Source organism: Octopus sinensis, linkage group LG23 (genome assembly GCF_006345805.1).
Source record: "Octopus sinensis linkage group LG23, ASM634580v1, whole genome shotgun sequence".
NCBI lineage: Eukaryota > Metazoa > Mollusca > Cephalopoda > Octopoda > Octopodidae > Octopus > Octopus sinensis.
In genome coordinates this window covers 29,680,817-29,703,133 of record NC_043019.1, presented here as the reverse complement: position 1 = coordinate 29,703,133, position 22,317 = coordinate 29,680,817, and the positions used below count along the sequence as shown (strand labels likewise).

General features: G+C 38.3%; 1 protein-coding gene across 2 annotated transcripts in view; it reads right to left on the bottom strand.

Annotated features, from left to right (window-relative positions):
• The window catches only part of LOC115223502 (RNA polymerase-associated protein LEO1), a 56,504-nt gene extending 34,729 nt beyond the window's left edge, over positions 1-21,775 (bottom strand). The window contains exon 1 of one of the 2 annotated variants that reach the window (XM_029794117.2): positions 21,676-21,775. In XM_029794117.2, the coding sequence (XP_029649977.1) occupies positions 21,676-21,715 (40 nt within the window). In that variant the 5' untranslated portion in view covers positions 21,716-21,775. The remainder of the gene's footprint in view (positions 1-21,675) is intronic. The other variant, XM_029794118.2, reaches the window with a different exon arrangement.
• Positions 21,776-22,317: the final 542 nt, after the last annotated feature.

Genomic DNA, 22,317 nt, shown 5'->3' with positions numbered 1-22,317 from the left:
TCTTCAAGATCTTGATGGTGTAAACTACTCAATGTAGAATAACATTGTAGGGTAGGAGTGAGAGCCTGGATCTGGTCAGTTTGAACATAAAACAGATTAAATATTTTGGCCAGATACGGCCGGTTTAAATACTAAAGGGTTAATCCCTTTGTCTGTCCTTGTTTGTCCCCTCTATGTTTAGCCCCTTGTGGGCAGCAAAGAAATATATGTGTACGTGTGTTTGCATTTGTCCAACCTGCAATGCTTGACAGCCAGTGTTAGGTTGGTTATGTCCCCTTAACTTAGCAGTTCAGCAAAAGAGACTGATAGAATAAATACCAGGCTTAAAAAAAAAAAAAAGCACTGGGGGTGATTTATTTGACTAAATCCTTTAAGGCAATGCCCCAGCATGACCATAATCCAAATGACAGAAACTAAATTGACAAAAAACTTGACTGGTGCTTTACTTTATTAACCCCAGGAGAATGAAATGCAAAGTTGTATTAGGCTGGATTTGAATCCAGAAAGCGAAAAACATATTCTGAAATGTCACAAAGTATTTTATCCTGCACACCAGTGATTCTGTTAATTTTGTTCCTTAATCACCACCAAAATCCTGTTGGAAGTCTCAAGCTGAAGGAGTCACCACATGATTGTTCAACTTCCTAGAAATAGCAGCCAAGCGTCTCATTGTACTCTTTAACCCTTTAGCATTCAAACTGGCCATATCAGGCCGAAATGTTTAACCTGTTTTATGTTGAAACTGGTCAGATCTGGCCTCTCACCTCCACCCTACTATGTCCATTCTAAGACTAAACAATCACGTCATCGGCATCTCTAAACTACAAGATAATGCATGATTAATTCAAAACAATATAAATAAACAAGCATTACATTTGACAGAATAATCTGAATACTAAAGAGTTAACATAGAAGGCTACACTGGCCACCATCCTAGATACAATCTGATACACACACACACATATATACTCATATAAAATGGGTTGGTCATGGATAGAATACCTTTGATCACAGTAAGTTTGCTTGATCAGAAGCGGCCTGGGGCTAAACAGCAATCTCAAAAGTATTTATGATGGCCTGACAAGAGAGAGGGGAGAGAGATGGGGAAGAAGAGATAGACGGATATATATATATATATACACACATATAGAAAGAGAGAGAGAGAGAGATAGATAGATAGATAGATAGATAGATAGAGAGAGAGAGCTCAATAGTCTAGTTTTAGATATAGTGATCTTCTTGCAATGATTTAGATCAGTCTTGGAGCTATTTCTAGGAAAGTTTGCTTTAGCAAATGATAACTACGCAGAAAGAGAAGTAGGCTAAGTTTTACGGACAAAGTCTGGTGTGAAGAATTTGGTGCCACAGATCAAGGTAAGAAGATAAACAGAGAGATAAGGCGTTCTAGAAATTCACACAAACCATGCCAGCATGAAAATGCAGACTTTAAACCAGCACGATGACAGTATTGATTGTTACACGTTATTAATAGGGAAGAGAGAGAGGGCTGCGGCGGATAATATAAGAAAAATTATTTCATGGTATTTCACATTTGTATAATTTTTGCATATATTTTCCCCATGTCAGCGAGCTGGAATATATGTACTCATGGTCGAGTGGTTTTTCCAATGAATGGATTTTGCATCAGTATATCGGTTTCGTTGAACGAAGGTTTCCAGTTGTTCAATGAACAGGATTATCTACACATTGTATTAAAATATAAACGGTTGAGTATTCCAACCTGCTAGAAATAGCAGCCACACATTCCTCAAACCAACCTACCATCTTAACCTTGTAGCATTTAAATTGGCAATATCTGACCCAAATATTCTGCTTTTTATGTTCAAACCAACCAGATCTGCTCTCTCACATATACCCTATATTGTCATTCTAAAAATAAAGGAGCACAAACAGCTGCCAAGGCAACACCAATGTCCTCTCAACGATTAGCCAGAGATGATTTTTAAAATGAGAATATCTGAAATAATCTCAACTGCTCTCACAAACAAGAATACTAAAACTGAACCCAACCGCTCCCAAAAATTAAGTGAAATCAATGGAAAAAATAATCCAGAATCCTTGTCCGGTACCTGATTGACCCCAATGGTAGACAGGGATTGTGAAGGTAGCTGTAGAAAATTTAGTAACAGTAATAAGTAGTTTATATTTATCTAATACAAGCCAAAGTTAAATTCACCATTCAAAATATTTACAGCCTAAAGGGAGATAACTGAGAAGACTTGAAAGTTAACTTAAGACTGTAATCATGTGAAGTAAAGTAAATATAATAAATAATCCAGAATCCTTGTCCGGTACCGGATTGATCCCAAAATCTAATCAGTTTATGCCAGGCATGAGGCCAAACATCCCCGAAAGTTTCATCCGAATCCATCCTGCAGTTCTTGAGATATCTTGTCCACGGACAAACAAACAAACGCAACTGAAAACAATACCCCCTGTCTTCATTAAGGGGGAGGTAATAATCAATTCATTGAAATTTTGAAGTTATGAGACAATAAATGAGATCAATTCAAAACAATGTGAATAAATAAGTTTTACATTTGACAGAGTAGAGTAATCTGAATGCTAACGAGTTAAATTAGTAAAGGACACATTAGAAAATATAGTCCTATATATACAAAAGGACAAGATAATATATACATACATATGCATGTATACCATCTACTTTACTTTCCCTAAGAAACTCATACACCATAACTTGACCTGTTATAAACAGCAGCCAAATTTCTCACTAATTGCACCATATCATCTTACATAAGAATAGGCCACGCTGAGCAATGTAGTTCGTTAAATACAAAAATAGAACAATATATATACAAGCCAGTAGAAAACTGTCCAGAGTGCAGTATTTCTGCCTCTTTATATAATTACATTTAATAATTTAATTTATATAATTGGCAATTAATTAATGTCAGTTGGGAAACAAGCGTAAAGTGAATTAGAAAGTCACTCTGAAAGGTCTTTCACCGTCATTGATAATGATGAAACTTTTCACATTTGTAACAAAACCCTGATTAGGTTTTGCGGTTAATAAATACACAGCAACTCTGTATTGAACATAATGGTGGATTTTTCCTGTCATAAATGACGGATGAGGGTTCTGCAATCTCTTGCTGAACCTGTATAACCTGTATAAGGGATTTGTTTATAGTGATCAAATATTTGTTCCGTACATCAGTCCACTCCCTGCATCAAATCGACATAGCCTGAACGGGTACACAAAGTATCACATGTCAGATGTTGAAATGATCGCAAAGCAACATGGCATGAAATGATGTGATTTGCTCAAAAACGTAACACACTGCTCAGTCTGGGAATCGAAATCACAATCTTACAGCCATGAGTGTGACACCCTAATGACTAGGCCATGTGCCTTCACCACTCAATACAGTAAATGGTACTCCATTGCTTACAGTTGATCTGAACAATAGAACAACCTACTCATGAAATTAATGTGCACCTGGCTGAACACTCCACAGACATGCACACCCTTCACATAATTTTCTGGGAGATTCAGCATGATGTGACAAGGCTGGCCCATTGAATTACAGGTGCAATATGAAATGAAGTGTCTTGCTTAAGTGCACAACATGTCGCCAGGAATTGAACTCACAATTGCGAAGATTTAACCCATTTCTTTCTATATTTCTATTGAAATACTCTGCTTGTATTTCAATCAATTTTGAAAATAATGAAAAATTTAGTAAAATAATTCTCATTTTTAAGCTGTTGTGTGGAACATAAATTTACATGTAATTTTAATGTAAGCTTTTAACATAGGTCACTTTTAAACATGAAATGTGTATCATAGAACCAGGGATGGTCTCATGAGGGTTGGTATTAACCCTTTCATTACCAACCCGGCTGAAACCGGCTGTGGCTCTGTAGCACAAATGTCTTGTTTTCATAAGTTTTGAATTAAAATCTTCCACCAAACCTTAGTCACAATTTATGTTCCTAACACTAGCTTAACGATAACCAAGTTATTTTACTAAATTCTTTGTTATATTTAAAATAATTGGGAGAAACACAGAGCATCCCAAAATAAATACGGTAACGAAAGGGTTAAAGTACATTAATTTCTTTCCTTTATCTGATGAAATATTCTTTGGAAATGTTTACATTCCTAATTACAATTTTTAAAAAAATACTAGCTGAAGAGATAAATGTTTTTGAAAATGCAGACCATTGTTATTTAGAAGTTGTTAGAATAAGCCATGTGTATACAGTTAGATATTCACCTAATTGTTAATGGTTCAACATGGAACATACAAGTGGCACTCATATTTCTTCTAGATAGATAGAGGCAAGCAAATTAATATACTCTGCCCCAGAGTGAAATGTGAAAGATCTAATCTTATGACCTGAGGGGCCATTAGTCCAGCATCTTAATAAGACAAAAGACATAAATATTTCCAATACCAGGAGATAGTCCAACCCATAAATTCTCACATTTATATTATGTTTAATGACCAGAGTCATGTAAGCAGAACATGAGTCATAAATAATGTTGAAGCAGGGCGGCCTTTGTGGCAAAGTCAACTCCTACAAACATTACAAGCCATAAATCAAACAAGATTGGGATTGCAACAGTAAATAATTAGAATAATGAAAATTAAGCACAATCATAATGTTTGGCCTTATAATTAAAATGAATTACAGTGAAAAGTTTTACAAAGAAATTAAAGTAAAATATATTTTTTTATAAAAAGCATCAACAAATAATTAACAAAAATGTCTATTTTTTTTTAATGTAACTTCAAATATTTAAAAAGTGACTAAACTTAACATCCATCACAGCATCATTAGGGACTAAATTACTATTTTAATGTACTTTTAAACTGCTCACCTGACAAAGAGTGTGTGTGTATCTGTATACATACACATATATTCAAATACACATATGCATACATACATACTTTTACATACATATAAACATGCATATATATCATTTATATATATATGCAAATATATGCATATACACACACACACATACCTATATACATACATATATATATATATATATATACATGCAAATATATGCATACACACATACAGTTCAACCACAACAATAAATGTTGATTTAAACTATCCTTGATCAAACAAGATGGAAAGAAAAATCTTTCAATCTTAACCTCAGTTATGGTGGAATATTTAAATATTAAAATGATGAAAATGATGATAAAGGGGAACTTAATAAATTTACAATAAATTTAAAATAAAAAAAATGTCAGTAAAAATGGATACTAAACAAATAAAAAATGTGGATACTAAAAATATATTTCAGTTATAATTAGCATAAGCCTTGTCATAAAAAAACAGCTCTTTTGATCAGATTCCTTAAAGTTATACAATTTGCACTCTTCTCTGAGCTTTGATGTTTAAGTTTTACCCCACCTCTCATTAGAACAGGGAAAACACCAACGTCATGGAAAAAAGATTGAATGTAATGATCTTTTTTAAAGAACTACATTATTTGGTTAAAATTCAATTAAAGAAGGATAAAGTTTGGTAGTGGAGGGGGTCATTGAAACCAGAATTATCTCCCTTAACCCTTTAGTGTTCAGATTATTCTATCAAACATAATGCTTATTGATTCACATTGATTTGAATTAATCATGCATTATCTCATATCTTCAAGATCTTGGTGGTGTAATTACTTAATGTAGAATAACATTGTAGGGTAGGTGTGAGGGCCTGGATCTGGTCAGTTTGAACATAAAACAGATTAGCTATTTTGGCCGGATATGGCCGGTTTAAATACTAAAGGGTTAATGTGGTTTATGTGTTACACCCAAACTTGTAACATACATAAACCAAGTTTCTTACATGGTCTTCCAATATAACACCATCATCAGTAAACTATTTTCATTCAAAAACAGGTAGCAGTTCTAACCATTTTGATATTAACCTGCCCGAGGCCATTCCCAAGCCGATGATATAAACTTCTTGTTTTTAAAGTGATCTAAATTAAAACCTTCCAGCGAAATCTCATGTTAATTTATGTTCCAAATATCAGCTTAATAACGACAAAGTTATTTTACCAAATTCTTTAAAACTTACTAAAACAAAAGCAGTGTGTTTGAATAAGAATATGGTGACAAAAGGGCTAATGGCATACTTAGGACTCTGACCTCTCTGATATTAAGTCTCCCGGGCTGCCATCCAAGTACTTAGAATCACAAGTGTTGGAACAAATACAGCAAGGTATCTTGCCTGATGCTCTAATGGTTCTGCCTGTCCCCTACCAAGGAGCAGTCATCATCATCATCATTTAGCGTCCGCTTTCCATGCTAGCATGGGTTGGACGGTTCAACTGGGGTCTGGGAAGCTAGAAGGCTGCACCAGGCCCAGTCTGATCTGCCAATGTTTCTACGGCTGGATGCCCTTCCTAATGCCAACCACTCCGTGAGTATAGTGGGTGCTTTTTATACGTGCCACCGGCACAGCTGCCAGACGGGGCTGGCAAACGGCCACAGTCAGATGGTGCTTTTTACGTGCCACCGGCACGGGGGCCAGGCGTAATTTTTTTAATTGATCCCACCCCACAAAAGATGAAAGGCAATATTGACCCAGGAGGTATTTGAACTCAGAGTGCAGACGGATGAAACAAACACTACAAATAATGGTTCTGCTAGTGCACTACCATGGAGCAGTACATTTTTTAAAATTGACCTCCACCCAACAAAAGATGAAAAGCAACATTGACTCAGGAGTTACTTGAACTCAGAGTTCAAAGAGATGAAACAAATACTACAAACTATTTTCCCGTGTGCTCTAATCACTCAGCCAATTAAATTGTTTTCATCATTGGTTTCCTCAATCAGGTTTGACTTAGTAGGGAGGGCTAAACAATAATATATTCAGTAGAACTTGAATTTAAAATCACCAGGTCTAGTTTTCCTTTCTTGTGTTTTTATAGGTTAGTTGGTGGAGGGGGAGAAAAGAGGGACTGCAGGTCCTCCCATGCTGGAAAAATAGATGTGGTCTGATCACCTTGAACATCAGTAAATTAATGTACGCAAAAAATATAGGCAAGGGTGGGGATGGGGGTGGGGGTAGAATCCTAGAGCAAGCTGTCAGGAAGAAAGGATGAAGCTGTATAGTCTTTGAAGGCCCAAGGAGAGGGGCAAAGTTTTAAAGGCCATCCATGTTTAATATATTGTACCTATGTTAATATATGCACCTCATGAAGGTGGCGTGCTGGCAGAAACATTAGCATGTCAAGCATAATGCTTAGTGGCATTTCATCTGTCTTTATGTTTTGAGTTCAAATTCCACTAAAGTTGACTTTCGGGGTTGATAAAATAAATACCAGACGACAACTGGGGTCAATGTAACCGACTTACCCCTCTTCTGAAATGCTGGCCTTGTGCTAAAATTTGAAATCAATATATTGTACCTATGTTAATATATGAACCTCATACATTCTAATTATGCTCTCCACTGGTCATTTTGCACTAACAACCATCATACACTCTCACCATTTATCCACCCACCTCTTGCTACCCATCCCCATCACTAATATCCTCTCAAGTGCTGATGCCATGGTAAAATAAATACATCATCCAACACACTCTATTTTGTGTGGGATTGTGAAGACCCTTTTGTCTTGTCAAAGATGTTAACAACCCCACTAGAAAAAATGTACCTGATACACCAAACACAATAAAGTGGATGATGTTAAAAAATACCGCCGCTGCCACCACCATCATCTAATATCTGTTTTCCATGCTGGCATGGGTTGGATGGCGAGCTGGCAGAAACATTAGCACGCCGGGCGAAATGTCTTGCGGTATTTCGTCTGCCACTATGTTCTGAGTTCAAATTCCGCCGAGGTCGACTTTGCCTTTCATCCTTTCAGGGTCGATTAAATAAGTACCAGTTACGCACTGGGGTTGATATAATCGACTTCATCTGTTTGTCTGTCCTCTCTGTATTTAACCCCTTGTGGGTAGTAAAGAAATAGGTATGGCTAGAACTGGCAAGCCAGAGAGCTGCCAAGGGTCCAATTGTCTGTTTTGGCATGGTTTCTGTCACTGGATGCCCTTCCTAAAGTCACCCACTTAACAGAGAGTACTGAGAGCCTTTTATGAGGAACTGGCACGGGGTGCTTTATATGTAGTACCAACCAGCATGGGAGCTTTTTACGTGACACCACCACAGGTGCTTTATTTTGCATTGGCATAGGTGCTTTATATGTGGCATCAACACAGGTGCTCTTGTTGCATGGTACTGGCAGGGGCACTCTTTACAAACAACAAATAAAACTTAAGAGCAAGATCCTCCCAGCCCATCTAAAAGAGCAGACATGACTTGTCCAATACATGACAATATGGAAATCAGAGGTAAAATGGCCATGATGCCAATGGTATAAAAAAAAAAAATATGTTTTCTATATATAAGATAAATATAAAGTTTTGAAAGCCATCTATGTAAATATATTCTTAATGTGATATATATATATATATATATATTTACTACATAAGGTAAAACATACAATTTCTAAATGCTATCTATGTAAACTGATATTCAATATGGTATAAAATACGCTGTTTTCTATATAAGCTAAATATAAAGTTTTAAAAGGTAGAAACAATAAATTCATTCACTAAAATATTCATTTTTCATGTTTTATTTCTTTCTCACTTCACTACAGAGAAACAGAGAAAGTGCAAACATTTTGTTCAATTTTCTGTTGTAATTCTTCAATAAAGTATCTTAAGAAGCTAACGACAAAATATATATTAAAGTTTCAAAAAGAAACAAAATGTATTGTCTGAGAAGATGACAAGATGATACACACACACACACACGTGTGTCTCTATATCTATATACACACTTGTTTCATTAAAGTTATTAAAGAAATAAACTAAAAAATAAATGCAATAATAATAATAATAATAAAAACATACAATGATGGTAGTAGCTAGCTTTCAAGCAAATTACTTAAACTTTTGAAGTAGAATTAAATTATTGAGACAATATATTATTTATATTGCTCTTATGAAATAAAAATGAATTTAATTTTGAGTTGGAAACTCAACTTCTCTTACCATTCATAATAATAATAATAAAATTAGTGGAGGTGAACAGTTGAGTATATGAACCTCCCTAGTACTTGATTGGCGATACGCTTTAACCATTTCCAAAGGGATGATAAATAAAGTTGGCCATGGCAGGATTTGAACTCAGAATGTAAAGTGCTGGAACAAATGCTTTGAGGCATTTTTCCAGATGCTCCAACAATCCTACCAATCTACAACCTTATCAATAATAATTCTTTTTAGTCACGGCACAAGGTCTAAAATATTTTTGTGGGAAAGGGCTAGTTGATTACATCAATCTCAGAGCTCATCCGGTACTTAATTTATCGACTCTGAAAGGATGAAAAGTAATGTCAACCTTGGTGAAATTTGGACCTTGAATGTAAAGAGTTGGAAGAAACATAGCTAAGCTTTTTGTTCAACTTGCTAAAGATTCTACTACTTCACCTTATCTATAATTCTTTCTTCTACAGGTATGTGGCCTGAAATTTTTGTGGGGAGGTCTTGATTGATTATGAGACTTTTGGAAATATGCTGTGCTTGCGAAGACCCGGCAAGCCAAATGAGACCATAACCTGTGGCCCATGCCAGGAGCGTAACCAGCCCACTTATGTGTACCTTTTCCTTCCTTGGACACAAAACTCTGCTTGCGAAGACCTGTTGAGGCAAGTGAAATCAAAATCACATTCGATGACTGGCATCCGTACTAGTGGGATGAAAAGAGCACCATACGAGCGTGATCGTCGACAGATCAGCCAACTGGCTTCCATGCAGGTGGCACGTAAAAGGCACCATTTGAGCGTGATTGTTACTAACATCGCCTTACTGGCACCTGTGCTGGTGGCATGTATAAAAAGATTCGAGCGAGGTCATTGCCAGTACCGACTGACTGGCCCCCGTAAAAAGCATCCACTACACTCTCGGAGTGGTTGGCGTTAGGAAGGGCATTAAGCTGTAGAAACTCTGCCAAATCAAGATTGGAGCTTGGTGCAGCCATCTGGTTCGCTAGCCCTCAGTCAAAATCGTCCAACCCATGCTAGCATGGAAAGCAGACGTTAAATGATGATGATGATGATATATATATTATTTCTTTGACTAAAGGTGGTGCTCCAGCATGGCCAGTCACATGACTGAAACAGGCAAAACAATAAAAAACTATGCTATTTTAGTCCCAAGTATCTCTACTAGCAAATTAATATTTGTATGCAATTCAAGAGATGTTGCCTTTGTGCAAGATGAATACTTGCTTAGAAGGCTTTCAACTTAGATACACTTTAAGTATGTCTACAGATTGCAAATTTTGAATTAATACTGTTTCCATTGTTAATAATGAATTTCTGTTCAGCCTGCTGCTAACATACGACATCAGTGACCTTTCAGTTATTGTTTAACTACATCATCTAGCAGATGATGTTTGCTTGGCATGAGGTGGCATAGATATTTGCTACTGATGAAGCTAATAAACAGAAATCTAGACCCAGTAATTTTACCACCAACGCAGGGCAACCTTCACCTGCAGCTGATATCTTTCCGTTTTTAACACTATACATCTATAAGAGATATTTGCTCAAGATGAATACCACAGTTTAGAAAACCTTCAATATAGATACACTTAAATATGTATACAGTTTGCCAACTTAGAAATTGTTTATTATGAATGTGCATATTTTCATAGAGTTCTGCAAAGAAAGCATTTTCTTGAAGGTTATATTACTTAAAATTCTGTTTTTCTTTGGTTCCTTTATTACCAAGGGACTTTGGAACTATTGGATGTCTACTCCATTAAAGGAGCAGAGAAAGGCCTGTTTATTTATTTTTCTTCAAATTTTGAAACGGTCTAAACTTTTGTTTTTGACATTGCAGAATTCACACATCACTGCCATAGAAGTGGCAACAAGAACTGTTTGTCAAAGTATTGGTAGCAGTAATAAGAAAAAAACCCAAAAGCCTTTGCTCCAAACTATTAATTAAATGCACATAAAATTTAAACTCTGTACTTGCACAGTCCAAGACAAAAAGAAAAACAAACAAAAAAACAACAAAAACCAGCATTGAAGAAAAATGAACCCTTTTTTAAATATATGCGTACCTTTCCTTCATTGGACACTAAACTCTGCTTGCAAAGACCCGTTGAGGCAAGTGAAATCGAAATTGAACCAAATCCTATGACTGGCACCTGGCTGTTGCCAGTGCCGCTGGACTGACTCCTGTGCAGGTGGCAAGTAAAGAAACACCGTTTCGACCCTGTGCATGAGGAGACCTATTGAGTCAAGTACATCAACATCAAAATCAATGGAAATTGTAGCTGTGATTCCTGTGCCAGTGGCACGTAAAAAGCACCCACTACACTCACGGAGTGGTTGGTGTTAGGAAGGGCATAAAGCTGTAGAAACACTGCCAGATCAGACTGGAGCCTGGTGCAGCCTCCTGGCTTCCCAGACCCCGGTTGAATCGTCCAACCCATGCTAGCATGGAAAACGGACGTTAAACGATGATGATGATTTCTGTTGAAACACACTGCTTTGTTTGGTGTTTGGAACATAGAAAAACATAAAATGTTTGATGGAAGGTTTTAATTTAGATTACTTTAAAGCAAGAAGCTTGTATCACAGAATCATTATCACTTGAAAAAAAAATTCTTTTAGTGATAATTAAAGTGGAGGCAAGTTATGGAAGAGGGAGACCTAGGAAAACATAGGACCATTTCAAAACGCTGAGCCTTTTGAAGATGACAGAGGATCCAGATATGTGGTGCTTTGCTGTACTTGAGAAGATCTGCTAACCACAACAGAATTGAGATCCTAAAACCAAGGTGCCATGTAAAAAGCATTCAGTACACTCTGTAAAGTGGTTGGCATTAGGAAGGGCATCAAGTATAGAAACCAAGCCAAAACAGACTATAGAACTTGGTGTGGCACCTGGGCCCTGCCAGTTCCTGTCAAGCTGTCCAATCTATACCAGTATGGAAAGCAGATGTCAAATGTTGATGATAATGATGATCACAATAGCTAGAATGCCTTTTATCATCAGAGCTCTATTGAATCATATACACCTGGGTTTAAACAAGAACTAAACACACTCTGCCTGTGAACAATGTACAGCTAAACCCCTCACACTACTACATATCTGTTACCCATTAAACTCTACACTAAGCATTTCGTGCCTCTAATGAAATACATAGTTCATATATTTCAATTAACTTTTCAATAATCAATAATTTAAAGGTATTAAGAAAAATAACTAATTCTCCATTATTAATTAAGCTGGTTTTTTAAAAAAATAACTGAACAAAAGATGCTTATATAAAAATTATCATGGAAAGCTTAAAGCTAAACATAGCATCATTATCCTCCTCATCATCATTTAATGTCTATTTTTCCATGCCTGCATGGGTCAGAATTCTGATGACGCAGATCTCCTATGGCTGTACGCCATTCCTGCCTGCAACCCTCATCTATTTCCAGGTAGTATTTCCTTATGGCCAGTGGCACTTTTCACAAAAGACTAGAAATGAACAACACTGCATTTATGATGGTGATGCTTGTTTACAACTATCATGTAACATCAAAACAAGGAGACACACACACACATGTAGGCTGGGGCTCCACCTTGAAGGGTTTTAGTTAACCAAATCAACTAAGCCAGGTGCTTATTTAGGCAGTCTTTTTTGCTGAACTGCTAAATGCAGATGTAAAGAGACAAACACCAGTTGTCAAGCAACTGGGGACAGATCACAAAGATACACACAGATTATCATCACCATCAGCATTGTTTAACATCCGCTTTCCATGCTGGCATGGGTTGGATGGTTTGACAGAAAACTGTTTAGGCCTTGCACCAAGTTCCAATCTGATTTGGCAAGGTTTCTTTCTACAGCTGGAAGCCCATCCTAATGCTAACCACTCCGAGTGTAGTGGGTGCTTTTTATGTGTCACCGGCATGGGTGCCATTGACTGGACACTGGCCGTGACTACTGTCTCACTTGGTTTGACAGGTCAACACAAGCACAGTATATTACAAAGAGTCTTGGTCACCTATCACTGCCTCTATGAGGCCCAATGCTTGAATGGTGCTTTTTACATGCCAGTCAGATGGCATTGGCCACAACTATGATTTCACTTGGTTCAACAGGTCTTCACAAGCACAGCATATCACCCAATGACTGAAGAGTGCTTTTAATGGGCCAGTTATGTGACATTGGCATCATCCACAACTATCATCTCACTTGGCTTGATGTCACTGCCTCCATAAGGCCCATGAATGGTGCTTTTTACAGATACACACACACACACACACACACATATATATATATATATATATATATATAATAATAATATTAGGGAGTAAATCCAAACTTACAGGGAAAAATTAGATTTAGGATTAAATCCAATTTTATAGTATAAATATATATTATATTAAATTAGAGATAATAGTGGTTTTATCTCTAATTTAATATATATATATATACATACATACATATATATATATATATATATATATATATATATATATACACATATATGTCCAACCCATGCTAGCATGGAGAACGGATATATGATGATGATGATGATGATATATATATATATAAAAGGTTTCTTTCAGTTACCATTTATCAAATCCACTCACATAGCTTTGGTAAGCCTGAAGCTAAAGTAGAAGACATTTGCCCAAGGTGCCATATAATGGGACTGAACCTGACACCATGAGGTTGGGAAGTAAACTTCTTAACAACATAGCTATGCTAGTGCCTTGACATGAAAACTTCAAAACATGGATTGTTTTTTTTTTTTTTTATATTATACAATCAGGAGCAATCTCAAGTGTGTTTGTATATTCCCTTCTATTATGGACACAAGGCCTGAAATTTTGGGGGAAGAGGCAAGTTGATTACACTGACCCCAGTACTCAATTGGTACTTCATTTATCAACCCAGAAAAGATGAAAGGCAAAGTCAACCTCAGCGGAATTTGAACTCAGAACGTAGCAGCAGATGAAATACCACCAAGCATTTCAGCCGGCATGCTAACGATTGTGCCAGCTTGCTGCCTCGTGTTTGTATAATGTATAAAAGTGGGTTTATAAGCCAAGATATGAGGCCATATAACAGTTTCATTGATTGATCTCCCCACATTCATCTATCTCCATGTGAAATACATTAGCCACCGTATGTATTAGTGGTGTTTAGTGTATCAATAAAGCTGATCAGTTATCTACTTCATTAAATCACAGCTATCAATATTAATCAACACCATTATGATGATGTATGGTAATGAGCCATAGTTCTTGGAGACTGGAAAGAAATTAAGTGAGCATGTTGTTTGATGTGCAATATAAGTGTGCATAAACACAGTACGAATGAGCTGAGAAAAAATTAGGCACAAGAGGAATTAGATGTAGTGCGCAAGAAGAAGACTGCGTTGGTATGGACATGTGATGTATATGAATGAGGACAGTTGTATGAAGAAGTGTTGATCACAATCAAAATCGAAATCGATCAGCATCAATGGAAATTGTAGCTGTGATACCAGTGCCGGTGGCATGTAAGAGAACAATCCGAACGTGGCCATTGCCAGCGCCGCCCCGACTGGCCTCCGTGCCGGTGGTACGTAAAAAGCACCATCCGATTGTGGCCGTTTGCCAGCCTCGTCCGGCACCTGTGCCGGTGGCATGTAAAAACCACCCACTACACTCACGGAGTGGTTGGCATTAGGAAGGGCATCCAGCCGTAGAAACATTGCCAGATCAGACTGGGCCTGGTGCAGCCTTCTGGCTTCCCAGACCCCAGTTGAACCATCTAACCCATGCTAGCATGGGAAGCAGACGCTAAACGATGATGATGGAGCTTGCAGGAGAGGGAGAAGAAAGTATGAGATAAAGTGAAGGCTGATCTCAAACTTCTCAGAGGAAATGACAAAGGACTCAGATGACTAGCAAAATGAGATTTTATGAAGGCTCACCCAACTCAGTAAAATTCTGGAAGCACTCTGTGTGTGTGTGTGTGTGTGTACAACTGGACCTTTTCCCCAATTTCCTTCCCACAAAACACACCCTCCATCTTTTTAGCTACAGTTTTTCGTTGATACCGCTTGTTTTTTCCATTGCCCAGATATTCACATCTCATCCTTAATACTGTCCTCCCCAACTCACATTTTACATTGATCCTTCTACTCTGAGTCACCAATTATCTCAACTTCCCCATACATCTCTCACTCTTCCCATGTACTATGCCTGCCACTCTCTCTCTCTACCCATACCCTCACAACCTTCCAACCACTCATCATCATCATCATCTCTGTCTCTCTCTCATTCTTTACATGTCTATTGTATCATCACTGCTATTCTGTTACACCCATGCACCATTGGTCACCTCTGTCCCTTATCCACCATTCACTGCCCTTCAATCTCTGCAGTTATCACCTACTCTTCCCTACTTATCATTAAAGCATCTTAGGAAACAAAGTTTATCAATATGAAGCTAAAAGTAGGAAAAGTGCTAAAATCAATGATCCAATGAGAAAGCTCTATGTGGTTGCTTGACCTGTTATAAAAGTAGTAACCAAGTCTTAAAATTTTTGTTCTGCCATTTTTGGCAGAGGATCGATGCAATAGCTAATATAGATGGTTCTATATACACTGAATCTGCAAAGGATATCGGATGGTCACAGATGAAATGCCTTTGAATACAAGTCATCTTAATCAAGGTTAACCTGGGGCTTAACAACATTAAAATCGTAGACTGTACTACACCTGTAAGGAATTATTGGTGCTACTTTAGTATATCTGTAGTCTACACTGTGAAGTGACCTGATCTGGATTAGAATTAGGGTTAAGGTCAGGATTTGACTGCATGATAAAGTGTAAATGACCAGGTAGACCACACACAAAACTGGCATTGACTTATTTATCTGAAACAAAAGCTATAGGCTTTGGTAACTAGAAATCACAAACCAGTTTCAATTCATAGTTGATATTGATTCAGGAATCAATGTCATAAAGATCATCATCATTTAGCGTCCGTTTTCCATGCTAGCATGGGTTGGACGGTTCTGCTGGGGTCTGTGAAGCCAGAAGGCTTCATCAGGCCCAGTCAAATCTGGCAGTGTTTCTACGGCTGGATGCCCTTCCTAACGCCAACCACTCCGTGAGTGTAGTGGGTGCTTTTTACGTGCCACCCGCACTGGTGCCAGACAGAGCTGGCAAACGGCCACGAACGGATGGTGCTTTTTATGTGCCACCGGCACGAGGGCCAGGCGAGGCTGGCAACGGACACGAAACGGGGCGGTGCTGGCAACGGTCGCGAAACGGAAAGTTCTCTTACATGCCACCGGCACTGGTAACACATCTGCAATTTCCATTGATCGATTTCGATTCTGATCCTCACTTGCCTCAATGGGTCTTCACAAGCAGAGTTTCGACATGCCACCGGCACTGGTAGCACATCCGCAATTTCCATTGATCGATTTCGATTCTGATCCTCACTTGCCTCAACACGTCTTCACAAGTAGAGTTTTGTGTCCCAAGAAGGGAAGGTATGCATACGTAGGCTGGCTCCATCCCATGTAGAAGGCCACGGGTTGTGGACTCACTTGTCCTGCCGGGTCTTCTCGCGCACAGCACACTTCCAGAGGTCTCGGTCTCTAGTCATTTCCTCAGTGAGACCTAAAGTTCGAAGGTCGTGCTTCACCACCTCGTCCCAGGTTTTCCTGGGTCTGCCTCTTCCACAGGTTCCCTCAACCGCTAGGGTGTGGCACTTTTTCACACAACTATCTTCATCCATTCTCGCCACATGACCATACCAGCGCAAACGTCTCTCTTGCACACCACAACTGATGCTTCTTAGGTCCAGCTTTTCTCTCAAGGTACTTACACTCTGCCGAGTGTGAGTACCGGCATTACACATCCATCGGAGCATACTGGCTTCATTTCTAGCGAGCTTACGCATATCCTCAGCAGTCACGGCCCATGTTTCACTGCCATGTAGCATGGCTGTTCGTACACACGCATCATACAGTCTGCCTTTCACTCTGTGCGAGAGGCCTTTTGTCACCAGCAGAGGTAAGAGCTCTCTGAACTTTGCCCAAGCTATTCTTACTCTAGCAGTTACACTTTCAGCACACCCGCCCCCGCTGCTGACTTGGTCACCTAGGTAACGGAAACTATCAACTATTTCTAGTTTTTCTCCCTGGAAAGTGACGGAAGTTGGTCTCAGAGCATTTTCAGTGTTTATTGTTCCTGAGCATCTGCCACATACAAAAACCATCTTCCTAGTTAGCCTTCCTTTGACATTGCTGCATCTCTTATGTGTCCATAGCTTACACTTGGTGCATCTTATAGAGTTTCTACCTACACCTTTTCTACAGATCGAGCAGGGCCATCTACCTGAAGGTGTTTGTGATTTGTCTACCTTCCTACTGATTACGACTTTGGTTTTAGCTAGATTGACTCTGAGGCCCTTCGATTCTAATCCTTGTTTCCACACCTGAAACTTCTCCTCCAGTTCTGATAGCGACTCAGCAATTAGAGCAAGGTCATCAGTATAGAGGAGCTCTCAAGGGAATCCTGTCTTGAATTCCTCCGTTATTGCCTGGAGGACTATGATAAATAGGAGGGGGCTGAGTACTGAGCCTTGGTGGACCCCTACCTCTACCCGGAATTCTTCACTGTACTCATTTCCAACCCTCACCCTACTAGCGGCGTCCCTATACATGGCCCGCACAGCTCTCACTAACCATTCATCTATCCCTAGTTTTCTCATTGCCCACCAGATAAGGGATCGGGGGACCCTGTCGAAGGCTTTCTCCATGTCAACAAAAGCCAGGTACAGGGGCTTATCTTTGGCTAGGTATTTCTCCTGCAGCTGCCTTACCAGGAATATAGCATCAGTAGTACTTTTCCCTGGCACAAACCCAAACTGCATCTCATCTAAACTAAACTCTCTCTCTAATTAGTTGGGCTATGACCCTCTCCGTAACCTTCATCACCTGGTCCAACAGCTTGATACCTCTGTAGTTATTTGTATCTAGGGCATCACCTTTACCTTTGTAGCAGTTGACTATTATACTGCTACACCAGTCATTGGGTATGACCCCTTTGTGTATCACCTGATTAACTATATGGGTGACTAGGCTATAGCCGACACTACCAGACATTTTGAGCATCTCTGCAGTGATTCCTGATGGGCCTGGGGCTTTCCCTGTCTTCATGCTTCTAATTGCCTTAGCTACCACAGAACTATCAACTCGGATAGCTGGTCCCTCACAGCTTAAAATTTCTGCACCAGCTTTCATTCTTCTTTCAATTTTGTCTTAACAACGGTGCTACTCCAGAGCAGTGGAAAACTGCCAGTGTCAATCCTCTGTTCAAAAAGGGTGACTGCATGTTGCCTGTCAACTATCATCCAGTCAGTCATACTAGCTGCATTGCCAAACTGGTGGAATCCTGTGTCAGAGAAACACTCTAGAATTCTCACAGCCTTATCTGGCCCTCGCAATTTGTATTTATTCCTAACCCCAACTGCTGTGATCAAATTAACGAGTTTCTTGAAGACATCACCTGGATCACTGATGGTAGCTCATGGCTGGAGGTTATTTACCTTGACTTTGCTAAAGCTTTTAATTCTGTACCACACACAAAAGACTTGTGGAAAAGCTCACTGCAATAGGTGTGAAAGATGATCTTTATAACTGGTTGCATACATTAATGACATAGATGCCAACTTAAAGAATGCCACAGCGCTGAAATATGCAGATGGCATCAAGCTGTACCTTGGGATAAAAAGGACAGATCCTGAATACTATAGATCTTTCCTGCAATTGGACCTGGACACAGTGCAACAATCGATCACAGGACTGGCAACTGAAGCTGGCTGTAGACAAGTGTACCACCACGCATTTTGGGAGGAAAAACTCAGCATCCACATACTCCCTACACAACACTAATATCAAGAAGTCTTCTTGTGAATGTGACCTGGGCATTACTGTCAGTAGCGATTTGTGCTGGACAAAGCACATCTCTAAAATTGTCAAGGAGGCCGAGGGTGTTTTGGCATCACTCAGCAAGACCTTTGTCAGCCACTCTCCAGCTATCTATTTGAGGCTGTATATGGCTATGGTGCGGCCACACTTGGAATTTGCACCACCAGTCTGGAACGCCTATCTTGCTCAGAACATTGATCTCCTGGAAACTGTTCAGAAATGTACAACCAAGCTAATCCCCTCCATCAGGCAACTACCATACTCTGAATGCCTTGCTTCCCTGGACATAGATACACTGAAGTTCTGACTTCTGGCAACTGATTTGGTAAACACCCATAAAATTGTTGACCCTCATGCTAACAACAACTCTGAGCACCTTTTTGAATTCCATGTGCCTAACACATGTGGGCATGCCAACAAAGTCAGAAAACAGCACAGCTTCCATGACTTTCGGAAACATTCTTTTCACACTCAGAGTTGCTGAAGTATGTAACAAACTACCTGCATCAGTTGTTAGCTGCCGAGACATAGCATCCTTTGAAACTTCCATGCTTCCTGAAATTCACCTACACTACACCTGATATCCCCACCTCCATATGCATGCATATATGTGTATATTATGACTTCACTTCCTGACATTTGTACATAATTCTATGTACTATACAGGCACCTTTGATAAGTTGTGCACCTGAGCACTATACACAACAATTTCATTATCATCATCAAACTCTTATGTAGTTGCTTGAACTGCTAAAACAGAAGCCAAATTTTCTCAAATCATACCATACTGTCTTACAAAAAAGACGCAATGGATAATGTTAGCCCTCGATACACAATACATTAAAAAACAAACTCCGGATGGTATGGTCAAGGCTGGAACCACGACGATCTTAGGCTTGCTCAATCTGGACTCACCTGGGTCTGAACATTATCTAATCGAACAAACGAGGGCAGCCTCTCTTTTATGCATGGGCAACTTGTTAGTCTTTTATTTACGACAGGCACAGAGCGATATGTAAACATAAGTTTTTACTAAGATTTTCTAATATAATCTTCAGGTCCGACTTCGTTAATCTAAACTATTTACATTCTCTTTCCTTCATTCACTCATGCTTTCTCTCAATCATTTTTTGATGATCTGTTTGGTGTATATATAATACAAGGTGTACTCAGTACACAATTTGTTAAATTACGACTTTACTAGTGTGATCTCATTTACGACAAGCAATATTTCTCATAAGGTTCATTGTTCCAAAAATGTCGCCCGCTCCTACTCAACTCGCAAGAAAAAGCAGCCAAATCCTTCTCAAATCACATCTTACCGCCATCAATCAGACATCGATTACTCTCATCAAGTTGAATACTATGGATCGCTCTCATGCTAGCCTTTGGCAACTAGAGTCTGTTAACTTAGAATAGTACTTTATTTATCGATCTCAAAAGAGACGAAGTTGACCTCGGCGCCATTTAAACTCACAACACAAAAAGCATTTCACCCGAAATTTTAACACTTCTCTGTCAATTTGTCGCCTTACCTACCATCTTTAAAAAAAGAAGGAAGGACACATTGGATAATGTAGTCTGATACATACTAATTAAAAGACATGATGGTCACAGACAGAATACTTTTTCATCATAGGTCCACGTGAACGATCAGGGCTGACATGATGCTAAACAACTCACCAAACGAGAAGCAAAAAGAACTTTGCACCACTCGAAACTAACGGAACCTCTATGTAGGTATTCGATCTACGAGAAATAATAACAGATCTTCTTCAAATCACAACCTTACAGCTTTAGAAGATACATATGGTCTGAGGCTTCTTGCACGAAGAAAAAGCATGTTTACAGCTGAAATGCTTTTTATCATGTGTTCGATCAGGGCTAACTAAGCAACAAACACTGGTTAAGTTTTATCAGTTGCAAAGAGACAGTGTTTATTTCGAGAGTATTTTTCGGAATATTTAAGATCGATCCGTTAAATTCAATAACAGCTGAACATCACAGCAGCTGTATGTAAAACAGACCCGGCATTCTTCCGTTAGAATGCTGCTTCTAACGAAAGAATGCCATAGACCCCCATGTGGTTTTGTAGAATTGATTACTTCCAGGAATAATAACCACGCGATTCACAGATGTGAAAGGAAATGAAAGACCACCGAAATACAAAACCCACGATGAGGAAGGATAAAAACTATATTTGAATGAGCTGTTGGTGTGTTTAGCCCCTCGTTAGCTCTCATCGAGCCATGATTCTAGCTATGGCTATCCTGTTTGTTTTATTATTCGGTTATAGTGTAATCTAGATCTAGGGTCACATTGCTAAATGTGTGTGCATTTCTTTGTGTTCTTTTAAAATGATTAGGGTGGTTATATATGATTTGGTGGCTGCGATTTCGAACAGGTCCTGCCACCGCGTTAAAATGCTTGTTCGTTCCCTCGCTGTTAATTAAATAAAAAGCATAAGAGAAAAAAGGATACAACTGCGACGGTTTAAAAACGATAACAAGCATACACGAAGCAAATAAAATAACAAACGACACATTTTTTTCAAATGTGCCAACATTAAGTTTTATGCTGGTACAGCGAAATGTCGTCAAGTAAAGCAATAAATAGACAAAAAAGCAACATACGAGCTTCGCTGTCGGTATCACTTCCAAATAGCTCCTCCATATTGGCTATACCGTACCGGCGTGACGTCACACGTCGACCAACTTCCTGTCACCTACAATAAACATTGCAACTTTTCTTTTTCCACTTTAAACTCAATTTAATTTTTATTTTTTAAAATTTCTATTAAAAATAAAATATGTATATATATAAAATAATTATATATTTCTGGTATTTATTAAAGGAAATATGATAATTTGCTTGTGAATATTACGCAAATAGTATTTCAAGTTTTTTTTCATTTTCTTTTTGTTTTCCATTCTAAACTCAATTTAATTTCACTTTTGATTTTTTTTCATTAAAAATTAATATATTAAAATATTACAAAATATATATTATTGGTATTTAGGGAACAAAAGTAATGATATTTACTTGCAAATATTATATCAAGTTTTTTTTTTTTTACCATTCTGACTCAATTTAATTTTTCGTGTTATTTCTCGGTAAAAATATATAAAATAAAATAAACATTTAAAAATATATTTCTGGTATTTACTGAGCGAAAAATAATGTTTACTTGTAAATATTACGCAAATATTGATTTCAATTTTTTGTGTGTGTGTTTTTGTTTTTCCACTCTAACTCACTTTTAATTTTCAATTTTT